A 19,128-nucleotide genomic window follows, 5' to 3' on the forward strand; every position below is an offset into this window, starting at 1 on the left:
AAAGTGCTTCAAATGGTGCAACATTAATGCTAGTATTATAACTGTTATTGTAGGAAAATTCTATTAATGGTAAGTGGTCGTCCCAATTTCCTCCGAAATCAATTACACAGGCTCTAAGCATGTCTTCCATTGTCTGAATTGTCCTTTCGCTTTGTCCGTCTGTTTGTGGATGATAAGCGGTGCTTAGATTTAACCTGGTTCCTATTGCTTTTTGGAAACTTGTCCAAAAATGAGAAGTAAAACGGCTATCTCTATCAGATACAATAGATAAAGGAATTCCATGTAATGAAACTATTTCATTTACATATAGCTTGGCTAACTGTTCCATACTGAAAATTTCCTTCATTGGTAAGAAATGAGTAGATTTAGTTAATCTGTTAACAATCACCCAGATTGTATCATTACCTTTTCGTGTCTTGGGTAATTTGGTAACAAAGTCCATTGTTATCAATTCCCATTTCCATATTGACATTTCTAATTGCTGTAATAGTCCTGAGAGTTTCTGATGTTCAGCTTTAATCTGTGAACAGGTCAGACATTTAGCAACATAGTTTGCTATATCCTTTTTCATTCCTATCCACCAGAAATTCCTTTTAGATCTTGATACATTATCACTTTCGGGATGTATCTTATATTTAGACTTATGAGTATCTTCTAGAATTCTGTTGCATAGGTTTCCTTGTTTAGGTATCCACATCCTTTTCTTATGGAACTTCCAAATTCCATCTGATCCTTGTTCTAATTCTTTAATCATTCCTTTTAAACCTTCAGCATCGTCCTTGAATGTTGTTTTCTGTACCTCTCTAATTTGCTCATTTAAATCTATCTGTAGATTTAATTTAAGCGTGCGTACTCGTTTCGGCTTTTCATGATACTTTCGACTTAAAGCATCAGCTACTACATTAGTTTTTCATGCATGATACTGGATATCACAATCGTAATCACTAAGAATTTCCATCCAGCATCTCTGTCTTATATTTAATTCTTTTTGCCCAAAAATATACCTTAAACTCTTATGATCTGTGAAGACAACAAATTTATTTCCATATAAATAGTGTCTCCAAATCTTAAGGGCAAAAACTATGGCTCCTAACTCAAGATCATGGGCTGTGTAATTCTCTTCATTTTTCTTAAGTTGTCTAGAGGCATACGTTATAACCTTTCGACGTTGCATCAACACACATCCATATCCTAACTTAGACGCATCACAATAGACTATAAAGTCTTCAGTTCCTTCTTGTGATGTGAGTATGGGTGCGTTGGCTAACCTTTGCTTAAGAATCTTAAAGGCTTCTTCCTGATTTGGTCCCCATTCAAACTTAACTGATTTGCAGGTTAGTTTGGTTAATGGAATGGCTAACCTAGAGAAATCTTGGATAAATAGTCTATAATATCCTGCCAGTCCTAGAAAACTTCTTACTTCTGTTGGTGACTCATGGACTTTCCATTTAGTAATCGCCTCGATCTTTGTGGGATCCACATGAATTCCTTCATGATTAACCAGATGTCCAAGGAATTGCACTTCTTGTAACCAGAATTCACATTTTGAGAATTTAGCATAAAGCTTCTCTTTTCTCAATAATGTCAGAAGTATATGCAGATGCGCTGCATGTTCCTCTTTACTCTTAGAGTAAACTAGAATATCATCTATAAAGACAATTATGAATTTATCCAGGTATGGTTTATATATCATGTTCATCATCTCCATAAATGCGGCTGGGGCATTGGTTAGACCAAATGGCATGACGGTAAATTCATAATGACCGTACCTTGTTCTGAAAGCATTTTTAGGAATGTCCTCTTCCTGTACTTTCAATTGATGATATCCCGAGCGTAGATCGATCTTTGAAAAGAATCGAGCTCTCTAAAGTTGATAGAACAGATCATCGATTCTCGGTAGTGGGTACCGATTTTTAATCGTAACCTTGTTCAATTCTCAGTAATCAATGCACATACGCATCGATCCGTCCTTCTTCATAACAACCAACACCGGTGCTCCCCACGGTGATGAACTTGGTTGTATAAAACCTTTGTCAAGAAGTTCATCTAATTGTTTCTTCAATTCCTTTCTATCAGGCGGTAATCCAGGTAACTCTTCTGGAAAAACGTCTGAGAATTTAGAATACTACATGAATATCTTTTAATTCTTTTCCTTTGGTATTAATGATTACGGAAATCATATATACTATTCCTCCTTTCCTTTCATAACTAGCAGCTTTCATCACAGAGATGAATTTTGTCGACCTGGTTGGCTTATCTCCTTTAATTGTGATCTTTTTACCACATGAGGTACTTACTTGCAGTGACTTTTGATCACATAAAATGCTGGCATGATTGGCTACCAGCTAATCCATTCCTAATACAACATCGAATCCAGCTAGATTCATTGGGTAAAGGTTAGCAAAGAAATGATGGTTCAGGATTTCTATTCTTGCTCCCTGTAAGATTTCACTAATCTTAATGGATTCTCTGTTTGCCGTTTCCACCAGACAGTCTTGTCGAAGTTTGGTTAAGGGTTGGTCGAGAAGTTTGTAGAAAGAAGTATTGATAAAACTTTGGTTTGCACCACAGTCAAATAATACTTTGGCAAAAATATCGTTAAATAAAAACATACCGGAAATCAAATCTGGAATCATCTTGGCTTCTTAGCTGTCAGAACGAATGCTCTGGCATTCTTCTTAGGTTCTTCAGCTGTCTTAGCTTTGATGGTTGCTGGTAGAGCTAGTTTTGGACAATTTGGTCTAATGTGCCCACTTTCTCCACAATTGAAGCATATCCTATTGCTAGGTTTCTGTCACACCCCGTTATTTCCACGTATTACCGGTGGGCCCGGTGGGAAGTATTGTGAATAGTTGATATCATCATAGTCAAACAACACAAATTATAAATGCACAGCGGAAGCAGAAAGATAGATTCATTTCAACCAAATAAATTGTAATATTAAGTATCACAAAGTAGTTGAAACAGATCAACAGGAGGATCGAATAAAAAGGAAAATTGTTCAACAGACTTTAACATCTAAAGCTTGCGAGACTTGAGTAATGATGCCTGGAGTAGCCAGCCTATTACGTATAGTACCTGCACTTAGCCTTTTTGGAAAATACGTCAGTTTACACTGGTAAATACAACTTAACTGACTCATTTTGAAAACGTTTTAAGAAAATTGATTTGAATGCACTTAGGCAAAAATATCTTTTATAACTTGGGACAATTATTTAAAAATAATCTTGTATACAGATTTACTTATTTGTCGTCCGTCAGAGCCGGTTTGTAGGGCCGGTCTAGATTAACTGACACGCCACAGGTATAATACCCACAAGGTTATTTCCTTTAAGTGGGCTACCAGTTTTTACATATGCATCTGTCAGGTGTACGCCTACACCCCGTGCTTAGGTCGTGGCCATTTCTTTGAATGATGCCAAGGATATCCGGGACATGGTCATTTAACCCCCAAAGGCCATACACCTAATAATACAGAATAAACAGGTTATGTAAATACATCAATCACAATACGATTTACATGACTACATACCCGACCAAGCGATATTATTATAATACCGTATCCCAAGCCCCTATAGGGAAAATAAGTTAAGAATATTTACCTGAGCAAAGTATAAATCAAATATAGCAAGTGCACGTAGCTTTTACTGGGCTCCTAATCTGGAACGAAGGTTTTTAATAACCTATTAGAATCCGAGCGGGTCTTTAATTAAGCTTAGACTTAGACCGGTTAGTTTTCAAAACGAAGACACGGTTCAAACGCATGATAAAGCGAAGACCGGTTTGGAATGTGGTTTTGACCCGGCAAGCTTGTATGCTTGTTTAATATGGGTAACTTAAACACATTCTGGATTTTGAGACAAAAATGATATGGTTTGACCCGTTTCGGCTAATATATGCAAACTAGCTACATAAGCCGATCCGAACGCAAAAAGTGCGTAACGAGTAACCATAAAAGTCATATACAAGTTTCCTAAGTTAATATGCCTTAAATATGTTGTGACATCAGTAAGATATCTTCTATTATGCCCCATATGAATTTAAACTCAAATTATGCCTCGTAAGGGCATTTTGGTCATTTAAAAGGTTATGAAAGAGTTTAAATATAATTCTGAGTTTCGGGTCCGATGTAATTAGTAAAAATACTTAATTTAATAAGTTATACTAGTAGGGTATTACCTATATGTGAAATTTATCATTTCTGACCATGCTATGCACCGAAGGGCATTTTGGTAATTTCACCTAAGGTTTAAAGGTCAATTCTGGAAATCTGAGTTTTAAACCTTTGTTTACTTCTAAAGTATAGAAATTCACTTAAAACATCAGTAGGTATCAAGTCTTATATATCTAAAATGGTTTTAATACATACTATGCGCTAAAAACGCGTAAAAAGGCGATTTTGAGTTATTTCTGGGTTTTATAAGAAAGGCTGATATTTTTTTATTATTCTAGAAGGCTTAAAATGTTCTATTTATCATATTAGATCAGTAGAAAAAGGTTTGGTATCAAAAGGTTTGGTAAAACTCATTTTATAGCCTAAAAGGGTAAAACCGACAACTACCGAATTAAGCTTAGAACTCTAGGTTATGTTTAGCCTAAAAATAAATAAAAATCTCCAAAAATCCCAAAATATTATTTTATATCAGTGGGTAAAAAGTTTGGTATCAAAATTTGGGTTTAGATAGGCTATATGCTAATTACGCCATTTAATTACTAAAAACTTTCTAATTACGCTATTGAGCGTAACTATTAATCTAGACCTCAAACTGATGTCAAATTTTAGGGACACGTTTATAAATCAGTAGTGAAGGTTTCTGTTCTTTCACTTTTTTAAAAATCACATTTTAAGGTCAAAAGGGCATAATAGTCAACATTTAAGCATTTAACGGAATCATGCATATGAATCGGATAACTAATGAACCAAGTTGTATAATCTCAGAGGGTTATACTTATAGGTAACTTGGTCCTAATAAGGCTCTAAGACATTTCTAAACTATGCTCAAACGGGTCAGAACTGAAAGTCAAAGCAGAAGTCAAACTATGCGACTTTCAGTCCCGAACCGAGCTTAATACTGAAAATTGTCGAGTTGAACATGTTTACACATGTTCTTACATTAATTACCAAGTTATATTAATGACAAAACAGGTTTCATAGCTTCTACATTGCTAATTATGCATTAATTTGAAAATAAGCTTCTTGTTGACTTTTGAAGATAAAATTTGACTCGACAATTGACCTATTTAGAGTGGGAATCAGAGGGTGCCCTTTTAAGGGTTTATTGCCCACATAATTACCAACTCATAGGTACATTCAATTTGAATTTTGACTGGAGAAATTAAGATTAATGACGAAGATAAATCGTAATTACGACGGTTCGACTTTAGGCTAATAAACTAAGCAAAACTGAATTAAGAAATGTTAAGGACACTTACCAAGGTCCTATGCACGACTAATGATCACTAGGAAGGGTGCTTGAGCTCCAGGAGTCCCCAGGAAGTGAGTTTGAATGATTTCAAGTGAGTGCCTATTGCAACATAGAAGTTCTTATATAGGGACTTTAATCCCACAAGATCATGCCAAACAAGCCTAAGGAATGATTCTAGATCATTACAAGTGTCCCTAGGTCTTAATAAACCATCAAACAAGCCCATAGAATCGAAAACAACCTTCATGAGTCGGTTAAACCGGCTGTACAGGCAGCTGTGCTTATTTTCAGCATCTGGGGGACTTAGGCGGCCCGCGTAAGGATTGGGCCTAGCCTTACGCGGCCCGTGTTGATGTCCAGTCCGGTCAACAAAGTTTCAAATATTGCATTTTTAGTCCCTGGTCCTTCTAAACTCGTTTTTAACATGGTTCCTTGCACTTTAAACCCCCAAACTTGACTTTTAAGGACCCCAAGTTATAAATCAACTTTGTTAAGTCCCCGGTTATTCATACGATCACCGAAGAGTCTTAAATTTCAACGTTGACGCTTTTAACCCCTCGTATACGAATATTGTCATAACTTTCTCATATGACAACGAAAATTTGTGAAATTTCACTTATTCTTGTGAGTATAATTAATCATTACAAAGCTTCAGGTTCGCTAAAAGGTTACTCAGAGGTATATTTTAAACATGTTGACACATTTAACCCCTGTAGTTTGTAATTCCTCACTTTCTTTCACAATTAGCTTCCTATGATCCATGATTTATTCGTTTATGGGTATAAACATCATGTAGGGTTATTGTAAAGTATATTTATCCATTGTTGACATTTTGAACCCTTATATTCACATACTTTCCTTGTTTGTCAACTTTAGTCCCTCTAAAGTAATCTTTTACACGTTTAAAGCTCATGACACGTGTCGATACATTATTCGACATGAATTTTCGAGGTGTTACAGTTTCTTTCTACAGTTTTCTTCCTTTATGTCCAGACATTTTGCAAAAGTTGCAGTATACGGAGCATCTTCCAGAGTGCTTTCTTTTGCAATACTTACAGTAGGGTGTAGAGGAAGAACCTGTACCTTTTCCGCGGTACTTAAATTCTTGGGTAAGCTTCTAAGCTAGGTTTTTTCTCTGGTTTTCTTCTTGTGTGCGTACCAATTCATCAGTCAGGGTGTTGGCTAGTTCTACCGCTTCTTCTATGGTTTGCGGCCTAGCTGCCTTGACTACGTGTCTAATCTCACCAATTAATCCCCAAACGTAACGGGAGATTAATACCGGCTTAGGTGAGGCTAAGGTTGGCACTATTCTAGCATATTCGAAGAATATGGTAGTGTAACCGTTGCAGTCTATTCCAGTCATTTTATGATTTAGGAAATTCTTGGCGATTTGTTCCTTTTCATGAGGAGGACATAATTTTCTTTCGACTATCTCTTTAAAGTTAGTCCATTCCATATTATAAACTCTGTCACTTCCCCTAGATTGGAGAATCGTATTCCACTATTCTAAGGCTGCTTTTTTGAAAAGATTAGAAGCAAACATAATATTATCTTCATCTACACATTTACTTATTTTTTATGGCTACTTCTGTCTTTTCTATCCAGCGCAAGGCTGAAATGGCTCCTTCATTGCCTGAGAATTCTATTGGTTTGCAGGCCAAGAATTCTTTATAAGAACAACCGTAAGAGATAGTTCTTCTTCTTTTAGGAATTGGAGCTTGGATTATAGGTCCGTTATCGTTTACACTGTGACTTGGTCACAGTGTGTTGGCGTTTACTTCCATTTGCAGATTTATTATTTTCAGCTTCTTTAACAGTCTTGATAATATAAGGCATAGCATCTATAATTCCTTGTGCTACTATGTGTTGGATGGCATTGTTATCTATATGGTTTTCGTTATTCTCATTATTCTGGTTTTCCAGATTTACTTCGTTGTCCATCTGAATTGTGAACATTTATCAGGTATTAATTATTACAGAATAAATTTAGTACAAATATTTATACACAATTACACAAACAAATTGATCAAAAACGTTGAAAATTGCGACTTTTACTCTTTTCATAGATACCAATGCATAACTCTAGCGTGTTTAGTCAGTTATAGTTTGTAATCGACGCATATATATATATATATATATATATATATAATGTAAGTATCTATAGAAAACCCACTTTAATTTAGAAAACCTGGGAAACTCAAAGCTCCCGATGTTTTTTTTTCTTGAAAAAATTTACACATGTTATATACATGTTTTTAAGGGTGGGCAAAAAAAATCAAAAAAGCGCCGAGTAGATATTTTTTAAAAAAATAAACAAGTTTTGGTGTAACACATGTTACAAATATGTCAGATGGATGTAACATGTGTTACACCAAAACTTGTTTATTTTTTTAAAAAATATCTACTTGGCGCTTTTTTGATTTTTTTGCCCAGAACCCTTAAAAACATGTATATAACATGTGTAAATTTTTTCAAGAAAAAAAAACATCGGGAGCTTTGAGTTTCCCGGGTTTTCTAAATTAAAGTGGGTTTTCTATACATCCTTACCCTATATATATATAGGGTAAGGTTCATGCGAGAACCACCTTTATTGCGAGAACCAATGTGTACACAACCTGAAATAGCTAAAAACCTAAAAAAACCTAACCCCCACCCCCCAAGCTAAATGCTAAAAACTAAAACCCCCAAAAAACCTAAAAAAAAAACCTCACCCCCCTCCCAAAAAAAAAAAAAAAAACTAAACCCCCAAAAAACCTAAAAAAATAAAAAAAAAACCAAAAAAAAATTAATATTTTTTAAGTTAAAATCACTACTTTTAGTAGCCAAAAAAATGTTTTTTTTTTAAATTTTATTAAAAACTTTTTTTTGCTACTAAAAGTAGCGATTTTTTTATAAAAAATATTAAAAAAATTGTGTGTTTTTTTAGCTATTTTGGGTATTTTTGGTTGTGTTCACATTGGTTCTCGCGGTCCTCGAAATAAAGGGTGGTTCCTAATGGATCCTTGTCCTATATATATATATATATATATATATATATATATATATATATATATATATATATATATATATATATATATATATATATATATATATATATATGTATGCGTCGATTACAAACTATAACTGATTAAACACGCTAGTAGTTATGCATCGGTATCTATTTTAGTCTATCTAGTTTAGTTTTTTTTTTATCAAAATATAAAATTACACATATATCTAGGCATTATTCTAGGTATCGTGTATCTAATCATGTATATCATGCTCGACATACTTCCACATGAGTTTTTCTCCTATTTGACGGATTCTATCTCCTTCTTCTACTAACTCATCGCCCCATTAGCGAAGTTCCTGCATATTTTCTTCACTCATGGGAGGTAATGGTGCGGGTACTGGGTCAGGGTATAGAGGTATGGGGTGTCCGTAATAGAGTATAGGTTTCTTATTACACTCTGCTTCCACCAATCGTTGTTCCAAAATGGGTCTAAAGGGTTAAGGTCGGTATACTGAGCTATGGGGTTTAGTGGGGGAATTCTGGGGATCTCAGAAGGGTCAACATCTGGGATTGGAAACTGGTTCTCCTAGTTGGATTCTAGCATTTGTTGGTCTGGGAATAATGGTAATAGTGGTGGTTCAGCTATTTGGTTTAGGTTAGAGTCTACTGCTGTAGTGGCTAGCATATGGAAATCTGCCAACTGTTTATCTAGTTCCTCTTCCCATGGTGGTCTATTGACTGCTTCCTGGGTTTGGGCATTCACTTCCCTATTAGCTCTGACTATCGCTCTTTGTTGTTGTAATTTCTTCATCCTCTTTCTTCTCTCATGTGCTCCTCTACTAAACCATCCTCCCTTTTTAGAAGTAAAGGGTTCCTCAGACTGTGCCTTAAAAACAAATATTCCTGCCTCAGTGTTAGCTGAGTAACCTGAGAGATTTGGTTGAGATGAGGTTCCTTCATCTTTTGGTGAACTAGCTAATTGACGATAAGCGTTTGACGTACCTTGCTCATTCATACTGTAAACTAACAAATAGTCAAATAACACAAAACAATAATACATATTTACACATAATCACATAAATTATTTCCTAACACAGAATTTAAGTGTCAGCAGAACACTTCATTGGCTTAAACCAGTGGCTGTAGCTCTGATACCGCCTTCTGTCGCAGCCCCCGACCGCCTGCCCGAAAGCGGGTGCCGCGAGCCAGGCAGATGGTATCGGTGTTTATTAATTTAGCAGCGGAAATGAGACATCAGGACCGTAGCTAGGAAATATTTTATCAGAGTTAAAAACCAAACTTTTTATAATAAATAATTAGGATAAACCCAAGTTTCCATTACAATACAATTTTTAGGGATAAACCCTAGTTTGTTGAAAACAAAACTCCTTTTTATTTAGGTAATTTTTATAGCCACTTTTCCAAGCCTTCAGTGCTCTCCAGCTGGCTTCTATTGGCTTTCACATTTTGTTACCTGAAACGCGTTTTAAAAAGGTTTTATCAGCAAGAAATACTGGCGAGTGCATCCCAATTTAATCAAAACAGTTTTACAACTTTACAGTATTGAGGGCATCCGCAATTACATTTGTTTATATCTACTCAATTACTCATTCAGTACTGTCAACACCTGACTTGTGGGTCATATTACTCATTGGCTAACTCTTTGTCTAATGGCAACGTCTTTCAGTAATGTATACAAAACCCCAACATACCGGCAGTAATTGTAGAATCATAAATACTCAACTATTGTTAAGTGTTTATTTAAAACATTTGAGGTTTTGGTAAAACATTTTGACTCACAAAAAAGATTTACAAAAAGTGAATGTACTCACATTGTTTACTTAGGTAAAACTAAAGCTTCCTGGTGAATCTCCTGGTTATTATCTATTAAAATTAAACAATGCACACGTGTTAGTAAAATAACCTAAATCACATTAACCGTACAACTCGAGATAGAAATCCAATGACTGAGTCAGGCAGAGCCTTGACATGCATTACGGAGTCCTAGATCAATCGGGTGTAACACGAGACAGAACTCCAACGACTGAGTCAGACAGAGCCTTGACATGCGTTACGGAGCCCTAGATCGATCGTCTAGGGTAACAAATAGGGTTATAATACTTACAATGAGGCAGAGCTTCGCTTTATAGGGTTATTATATCCCGAGTATTTAGACTATTAGAGATTGAGAGAGATTTCAGAATTTTGAACGAGAATCAAACGAGCTCTGAGCCCCTATTTATAGGCCTGACGGACAGCGAGTCGCGGCCCGCGAACCCTTTCTCGAACACTCTCGCGGCCTGCGAGAGCACACGTGTCGATTATAGCTTGGCCGAGTCAAGGTGTAGGTTTGTTGAGTCACCGGACATGTGGCGCAATGCCTTGTCCGTCAATCCAAGCCAGTCGCAGCCCGTGACATATGTGGCTAAGGGGGTCACGCCCCGCGAGCGACTCTCAGATTTTGTTTTTCTTGATTTTTAAAAATATTAAGGTATTAGGGTCCGTTTAATGCGTATACGAGGTATGATAGGAACATTTAGGGTCACGTTTAAGGGTTCTAGGAGGGTTGTTATATCGAAGGTTCCATTTCATATCGAAAGAGCATGCATCATTTACCAGCTGGAGAGAGCATCAACACATCTCTCCAGCATTTCCCCTCTAAAGTCCAAAACTTAACAACGAATACACGACACTATATAGACATGTTGTTTGGTAATGATATAAAGTTCGCACGAATGAGCTTTTCGGGTGACTCTTCGTCCTCACCAAAGTCTCATGTGTTCGAATCCAACTTTTAACTATACAATATTCAACACACGCTCTATCTAGCCTATGCGCACAATGGCGGATGTCACACCCCGACCCGCAGCGGAATGGTACGGGGAATGATGATTGCCCATAACTCTTGACAACTAATCATTGTGACAGTATTTAAAGTGTGTCCATTTAAATTGTCACATAACAGATAATAATCAAAATTTTTCATACATTGTTCAAGAACAAACATATCATAAGATTTCAATGTAATTTTAAGGCCCATGCTACGTGTCCTCATCACTTGTTTATCGACCTTGAAAACCTGCACCACGTTAGAAAAATATATTTTTGGGTCAACAAATATGTTGATGAGCAATGCCTTATTTTCTAGAAAATGGTTTAGTATTTATTTTAAAGAAAATTATATTTCAACATGCTCACAAGGTTAATATAAAGATTGTCACATGTCACTAATATAACTAACAATACACATATATCAACAAAGACACATAACAAGATAATAAATCATACCAATACCAAAATAGCACACAATGACAATAGAGTGCATTAGGCTCAAGCCCCGAAGAGCGAGTCTAATATTGTTGGTGATACTAGGCTACAACCGATGACCGTGAGAAACCTAGTCAGCCATGGATCCACTAGATTAAATAGCATGCAATAGACTGACATAGCATATAAGTTAAAAAGATAAAACACATGAACATCTAGATATCAACACTTTGATTTTAGCATGTTAAAAATAGAATAAATAATGGATTTAAATAACATGATGCACCCCAAAATTTGTAAAATTAACAAGGAGAATTTGAGAGAAATTATTCACATGTTGCGAAGAGTTAATCCATGAGAGACATCGCACGACAAAAACGAAACAATCTAAAACAAATAATATCAATAATAATCATCACCCTAAACGAAATACTAATCGAAAGGACATGCTATTGTTTTTAGAAAATTGGGTTCTTCTATTTGGAGCCTTAAAATTACATAAAATAATCATTAAAGAAAAATAACCAAAATAATAATTTAATAATTTTAGGATTTAATAATTTGGCAAAGTCTTAGGAAATTTAATAGATTTTAATATTTTTAATAGTGTCAGAAATTAATTTGGTTCAAAATTATCCAAAAATTATACATACTGAATTTAAATGATGATCCCAAAAACAACATTTCATGTTTGTTTAAACAATTCCACCAATAATATGGTTATAAAATAACTATTAGAAATTAGCGAAAATCTCCATAAATATTTTATAACCAATATGTAATCTGAAATATTTAATATAAAATTTGTTTAAGATAAACTTAAATTTTAGAGGGATATATATATATATATATATATATATATATATATATATATATATATATATATATATATATATATACCAGCCATTTACCCGCGCGATGCGGCGGGAGTGACGATTTACAATAGGATACTCGGCCGTTAGTTTATCAGTCGTCTCGTGATATATTGTATAGTACTTAAGTTAGTTTTTTTATTCGTGATATGTTGGCACTCGTTTTTCTTACAAGGCGGAAAAGACGATTTATAACGCGGTACTCATTTTCTTTTAGTTTATCAATCATTCCGATAAGCAACATTTGAGGTATATAATCCGTCTCGTCTAAGTCTTTGGAGGAGGCACTAATACCTTTGTACTTTTTTATCGTGATATCCATCTTGACCCACTTGTTGAAAAGTCTAATTTAAATCGACTTTATCAGTGATGAATAAAACATTCAAAGTTTGTTATAATAATAAAAATAATTAAAAAAGGGGTCAAATGCCACAATGAGGTTAAATGTGTGTGTCAAAATAGCCTTACTGAAATGCTTTCATGTCCTAAAAATTGTTTTTCAGAAATTACATTATCAATTTAAATATAACATATCTTAATTATAATATAATAACTATCTTCATAATTAAAAAATATCATAATAAAAGAAAGAAAGAAAGACAAAACGGTGTCAATAGGTTGGGCTTAACCCTACGTCACCCAAACCCATGTAGTTGGTTACCATCCCCGCTCAATGCGACAATTTACAATGCCAAACTCATTTTATGTTAATTTATCAATCCCCGTATGATATATTGTATAGTACTTCTGTGGCGGGGATATCGTACAAGTACATTTCAATATGAGCTGGTTTTGAATATGGAAAAGTAAATAAAAATACGCGTCACAACCTAAATGTAAGAAAATGTTACGTTGTAAAAAATGAGTGTTAAGGAACATCACGTTATGAATATCTTAAAGCTAACACCATGAACCTACTTTCCATTGACCCACTTGACAACCCGGATGGCAAGTCTTAAGCACACATATGAATATCTTTCTACTTTGGAGATTATTTTTTTCCTAGTTGTTTTTTTATTTGCATAATCCGATAAAAAAGGTTGTTTAAAAGACCAATGTTCAAAGAACCGGTGATATGGTCCACATAGTATGTTATTTATATCACCGCAACGGTATGGTGTTTGGATCTAAAGACAAGTCAAAAGATGATGTTTTTAACTTTCTATTAAATGCAATCAAGAATATGTTGATAGAAGTTTATATATTTTTTATTAATGTTGATTATTGTATTTTGTATCTTGCATAATACATCTAAGGGTCGGTTTGAGTGAGTTATAAAGTAGCAAACGTGGAAACCGGCCTGCTTTTTGCGACCTTTTCTTCTTTAGTCATTATACGACATCATGTCTGTTATCTACCAATGATATATTATCTTCTTTATAACAAAAATAAAAAAAAAACTATGATATCAGATTAATTGATCATCAAATTACATTGAATTATTCAAAGAAATAAATTTTGACGTCTTCTTGTTAGCATCCTCACTGTGAAACCCCAATCTAGTTTCCCATCAGGCGAACCCTATTCCGAATAAGTGGAAGATTGAGTCATTAACCGGAGACTCAGGTTGCCGACTCCACGGTCAATGAAACTCTGGCTACGTTGTTTTGCGAACAAACCAGACCTCGAGTTCATCACCGCTTGTGCCACTGCAGCCGATGAATCAAACCCGAAACTTGATCTAAGCAGGTTAGAGTTCTGCCGAATTTGTTGTTGAGAAGGTTCGAACCGTAAACATCATCCAGCTTAGTGGGCTTCATTTCCCCAAATCTGTTGTTGTAAAGATTAGTGGATAAATTATCAATCATTTGCTGCCTTTGTAGCAACTCAAGTTCCATCTCTAAATCTCTAGATCTTAAAGACGTCTTCAAACGTCTTCAATCGGCCCAATAGATCCCGCTTTAAAATCTCTAGATCTTAAAGACGTCTTCCTGTTGGCGTCTGTTAAATTCGGGTCCGCACAATCTTCAAGTAACAACTTCACCGTTTTGACGGACGAAGAAGACCTGCCAGCCGCAACACAGTGAAGCGCAGTTGCGCCATCAGAGTCAGATACTTTGTTCACATCGGCTTTTCCGAAACCGATTATATATTTCACGACATTTGTGCTTCCGTACACAACCGCAATCATTAACAGAGTTCGTTTTAACAATCCCATCTTCGTTTTACACCTGTTTTTTCTTCCGTACCACAAACCGACATCGTCTAACCTCGTACTAACGGTTTCTACCTTGTACTGGAGCCCAAAAACATCATCAATAGCTGCTAATTCTAGTAAGCTCGAGGAATTTAAGAAAGCCCCGATTTGTTTTTGTTGAAACTTTATTTCTCCCTCCATGATACCAAATTTACTTTTCGAAACCTTACACATCAAACCTGCAAATAACAAACAACAATGGTAGGATTATTATTATTCTTATTTGGGATAACAAGAACAGACAGAAATGAGTTGTGCATCAGATATTTTTATATATTTTGAGCATATATTTTTTTTAATTGTGTGATCTATAAATTAATAGTACATGAAAACAATATCAAAAAAATCAAAAAATTAAAGAGTATTCTCTTTTATTTTTATGCTTCCATTCTACACTAAAGATGAAAAAAATACCCACTCCTAACTATAAAAATACTTATTGTTGCCAAAAAAATGACATTTTGTGTCTGTATTATCATTTCATAGTTGTTAAAATCAAGTGATCAAGAATCACCAAAAAAAAAACTTTATATTTTCACAAGATAATCATACAACGCATAAATGTATACCAAAAGGGGGGAACTTGATCTGGGAGTAAAATGAACCTCGAAAATGATCGAGAAAACATCTGTAATGCAGCAGAATGGTGAGATTCATATATCGGGTAAAATATCGCCACAGATTCACAGATCGACGCTACTGCTAGTAGTACAACAATAATACCTAATTTTCTTGACAATGCCCCCTATTATAAACTAAAAATAATCAGAAACATTTAACAAGTATGATTTGATAAATCGAGAGTGAAACAGAATCTTACGAGTTTGATCGGCAGCTGAAGATCTTGAGATCATCATCTGGTAGTAAGCCAAGCATGTGAGAACCACAAATATAAAATGTGCAAAATAGGTAAAGAAAAAGTGACTTCCGTAATAGGTAAAGAAAACTTTACTGTAACGCGAATATATGCAAAATAGGTAAAGAAAAAGTGACTTCAGTAGCAAAAGTAAGAATATCATGCATGAATCTTTTCATACTTTCATTTTCATCCAAGTGCATAAAAGCATGTTTCATTTCATCGACACTCTATTTCTTTTGATTATCTTAAATAATGATAATGATGAGAATCATCAAAGCACTTCTTGCACAAGATTGCACAGCCTATCTTTTGGCTACTTATTAACCATTTTCATAGTGAAAATTTGATGTAATTAAATTTCTCCAGTAACACAGAAGCTCTAGTAATCCAATACATGCTAGACCATAGTGACCTAATTCACACAAAAGTTGTAAGTTGTAACCATAAAGAATGTGATGCATTTTCTATCATAACGAATTTAATATGACATGAAAACCATACAAAAGCTATGACTGCTTACAATGGATCCGTTCTTCAAGGCATGTCCCTTTGCTATTTTGCAAGCTTGTTTGACAGCAAAAGCATCCATACCATCAACCTATGCAGGGATATGAATTGAGACTGAATGTTCGATATAATTGTATAAATAAAGAAATTATATCCTTACATTTCTGAGTTACCAGTCCATCTCCTTCAGAATCTCGGAGATTATAACAGTTGGTATGGCTGCATGTGTTACATCAACAGCTGTCGTTAAACTCATGTGTTAAATTGTGCATTATATCAGATCATACTTATTTCTTGACCAAATGCCTAACACAGAGATAACTCGTCATCTTGACCAGATCATACTTATTTCTTGAAACATAAATAACATGGTTTTTTCAAAATATGATAATCGCTTACCATATAAAGTTGTTGCGGCTGCGCTGGCTGCATCCTCATCCACAGGATCATTCCTGTAAAAACACATTAGCACATTACATGTTTAAATTAACAACATACAAGAAGCATAATACCTGATGTGTAAACCAAATACAACATACAACATTCTACATTAAACGGTTTTCTCAATCTTGCTTCAGCTATTCACCCATCAAATGAAGCAATAACCTTCATTTTATCACTCCATTCACAATATCAGTTCACAAAACATTACAAAAACCCAGAACCAACACAGATCTGAAAATTTTATGCAGATCTAACATAAATACATCCAAAAACAGTAGCAAAACTGTTTAAAACAACTTATAACACATGAAATTTAACAGCGTATAAACATAAACTACACAAATACCAAACAAAAAGGTAGATCTGGTAAGGATAGTACCAATCTGGCCACCAACCAACGTCATCATCTTCCACCCACAGCCACCATCGTTGACGAACCCAGCGCATGTCTGAAATACTGCACAGATCCGGTGTCAGATAGAGAGATAATCACTGAGAAAGCCTAGATCTAAAAGCTCAGTTGCACAACCAACAACTTAAGCTTACCTGACGATTGTCGAGTGGTAGGAATGCTTGGGGTTTCTGAATCGCCGAGAGAGAGAGAGGGAGGCGGATAGGAATGAGATGAGAAATCTGAAACCCTAATGAGAGTGATACCGTGTTTTTTTTTAATGAGTAGTACATTATGCATCTGGTGTTGTACCCCGTGTGTTTTTTTTTGAGTGAAGGGCATAATTGGAATTGTAAATTATATTGTGCTTTAGAGGGTTGTATAGCATGCTTTAGGGGTGTTTTAAGGAAATTTTTATGACTTTAAGAAGTCCTCATACTTATTTCTTGACCAAATGCCTAACACAGAGATAACTCGTCATCTTGACCAGATCATACTTATTTCTTGAAACATAAATAACATGGTTTTTTCAAAATATGATAATCGCTTACCATATAAAGTTGTTGCGGCTGCGCTAGCTGCATCCTCATCCACAGGATCATTCCTGTAAAAACACATTAGCACATTACATGTTTAAATTAACAACATACAAGAAGCATAATACCTGATGTGTAAACCAAATACAACATACAACATTCTACATTAAACTCTTTTCTCAATCATGCTTCAGCTATTCACCCATCAAGTGAAGCAATAACCTTCATTTTATCACTCCATTCACAATATCAGTTCACAAAACATTACAAAAACCCAGAACCAACACAGATCTGAAAATTTTATGCAGATCTAACATAAATACATCCAAAAACAGTAGCAAAACTGTTTAAAACAACTTATAACACATGAAATTTAACAGCGTATAAACATAAACTACACAAATACCAAACAAAAAGGTAGATCTGGTAAGGATAGTACCAATCTGGCCACCAACCAACGTCATCATCTTCCACCCACAGCCACCATCGTTGACGAACCCAGCGCATGTCTGAAATACTACACAGATCCGGTGTCAGATAGAGAGATAATCACTGAGAAAGCCTAGATCTAAAAGCTCAGTTGCACAACCAACAACTTAAGCTTACCTGATGATTGTCGAGTGGTAGGAATGCTTGGGGTTTCTGAATCGCCGAGAGAGAGAGAGGGAGTCGGATAGGAATGAGATGAGAAATCTGAAACCCTAATGAGAGTGATACCGTGTTTTTTTTTAATGAGTAGTACATTATGCATCTGATGTTGTACCCCGTGTGTTTTTTTGGGTGAAGGGCATAATTGGAATTGTAAATTATATTGTGCTTTAGAGGGTTGTACAGCATGCTTTAGGGGTGTTTTAAGGAAATTTTTATGACTTTAAGAAGTCCTTTGGATATGCTTTATAAAGTAGTATAGATATATATATATATATATACACACATATAGTCTTAGGATCTTGTAAAAAGGACATGTTTCGTGAGAAGACATAAGAATTAACATGTAGGCATCATGTTTTGGACTTGGGCATAATGTTTTGGGTTGTTTTAGCAAGAAAAACACCAAACATAACAGTTTAAGACACGATGCAATGAATTCTAGGCTTAAAACTTCAAACACTATGCTAATAACGTTAAGTAGTGTGTTTTAAGTGTTAAGCAGTGTGTTTTAAATTTCACGCCCATAATACGTTACGTTGCGTTGTGTTTTAAATTGTTATGTTTGGTGTTTTTCTTGCCAAAACAAGCAAAAACATCATGCCTAAGTAGAAAACATGATGCACACATGTCAATTTCTATGCCTTCTCACACTTCTCAAGAAAAAGGTCCTTTTTACAGGAACCTCACCCCATATATATATATATATATATATAGGATCAAGATCATTTCAGAACCAAAAAAATTTTCGGAACTTACAGAACTTTTCTCAACCTTTAGATCATTTAATCAATGGTTCAAAACTATAATGGCATTCTTGTAAATAAATAAAAGATTAAGAAGATTAATTAAAAAAGAAAAGGGTAGAATAGAGATTTTATTTAATTTATTGTTTAACTTCTCCTATAATCACTCTTTTCATCTCTCAAATTACGAAAATCTCTCTCTTTATATATCTGCAACTAATTTTGCTATTCTCTCAAATCTGA

At 34.9% G+C, this 19,128-nt stretch overlaps 1 protein-coding gene across 15 annotated transcripts; it reads right to left on the reverse strand.

Moving 5' to 3' along the window:
* Positions 1 to 13,941: 13,941 nt before the first annotated feature.
* LOC110867704 (zinc finger CCCH domain-containing protein 29-like) lies at positions 13,942 to 17,999 on the reverse strand. Of its 15 annotated transcripts, XM_035975531.1 has the most exons (10): positions 17,111 to 17,226; positions 16,944 to 17,021; positions 16,633 to 16,726; positions 16,520 to 16,572; positions 16,281 to 16,339; positions 16,134 to 16,211; positions 15,575 to 15,611; positions 15,478 to 15,499; positions 15,324 to 15,382; positions 13,942 to 14,933 (listed from the first exon to the last, which is right to left on the reverse strand). In XM_035975531.1, the coding sequence occupies exons 6-10, from the start codon at positions 16,200 to 16,202 to the stop codon at positions 14,425 to 14,427; spliced, it is 696 nt and encodes a 231-aa protein (XP_035831424.1). In that variant the 5' UTR covers positions 16,203 to 16,211; positions 16,281 to 16,339; positions 16,520 to 16,572; positions 16,633 to 16,726; positions 16,944 to 17,021; positions 17,111 to 17,226; the 3' UTR covers positions 13,942 to 14,424. The 15 variants fall into 15 exon arrangements, with proteins under 15 accessions (XP_035831424.1, XP_035831423.1, XP_035831425.1 ...); XM_035975530.1 differs by lacking the exon at positions 16,633 to 16,726; XM_035975532.1 differs by lacking the exon at positions 16,633 to 16,726 and having other exon boundaries at positions 16,281 to 16,360.
* Positions 18,000 to 19,128: the final 1,129 nt, after the last annotated feature.

The sequence above is a fragment of the Helianthus annuus genome, chromosome 7 (assembly GCF_002127325.2).
Source record: "Helianthus annuus cultivar XRQ/B chromosome 7, HanXRQr2.0-SUNRISE, whole genome shotgun sequence".
Lineage (NCBI taxonomy): Eukaryota > Viridiplantae > Streptophyta > Magnoliopsida > Asterales > Asteraceae > Helianthus > Helianthus annuus.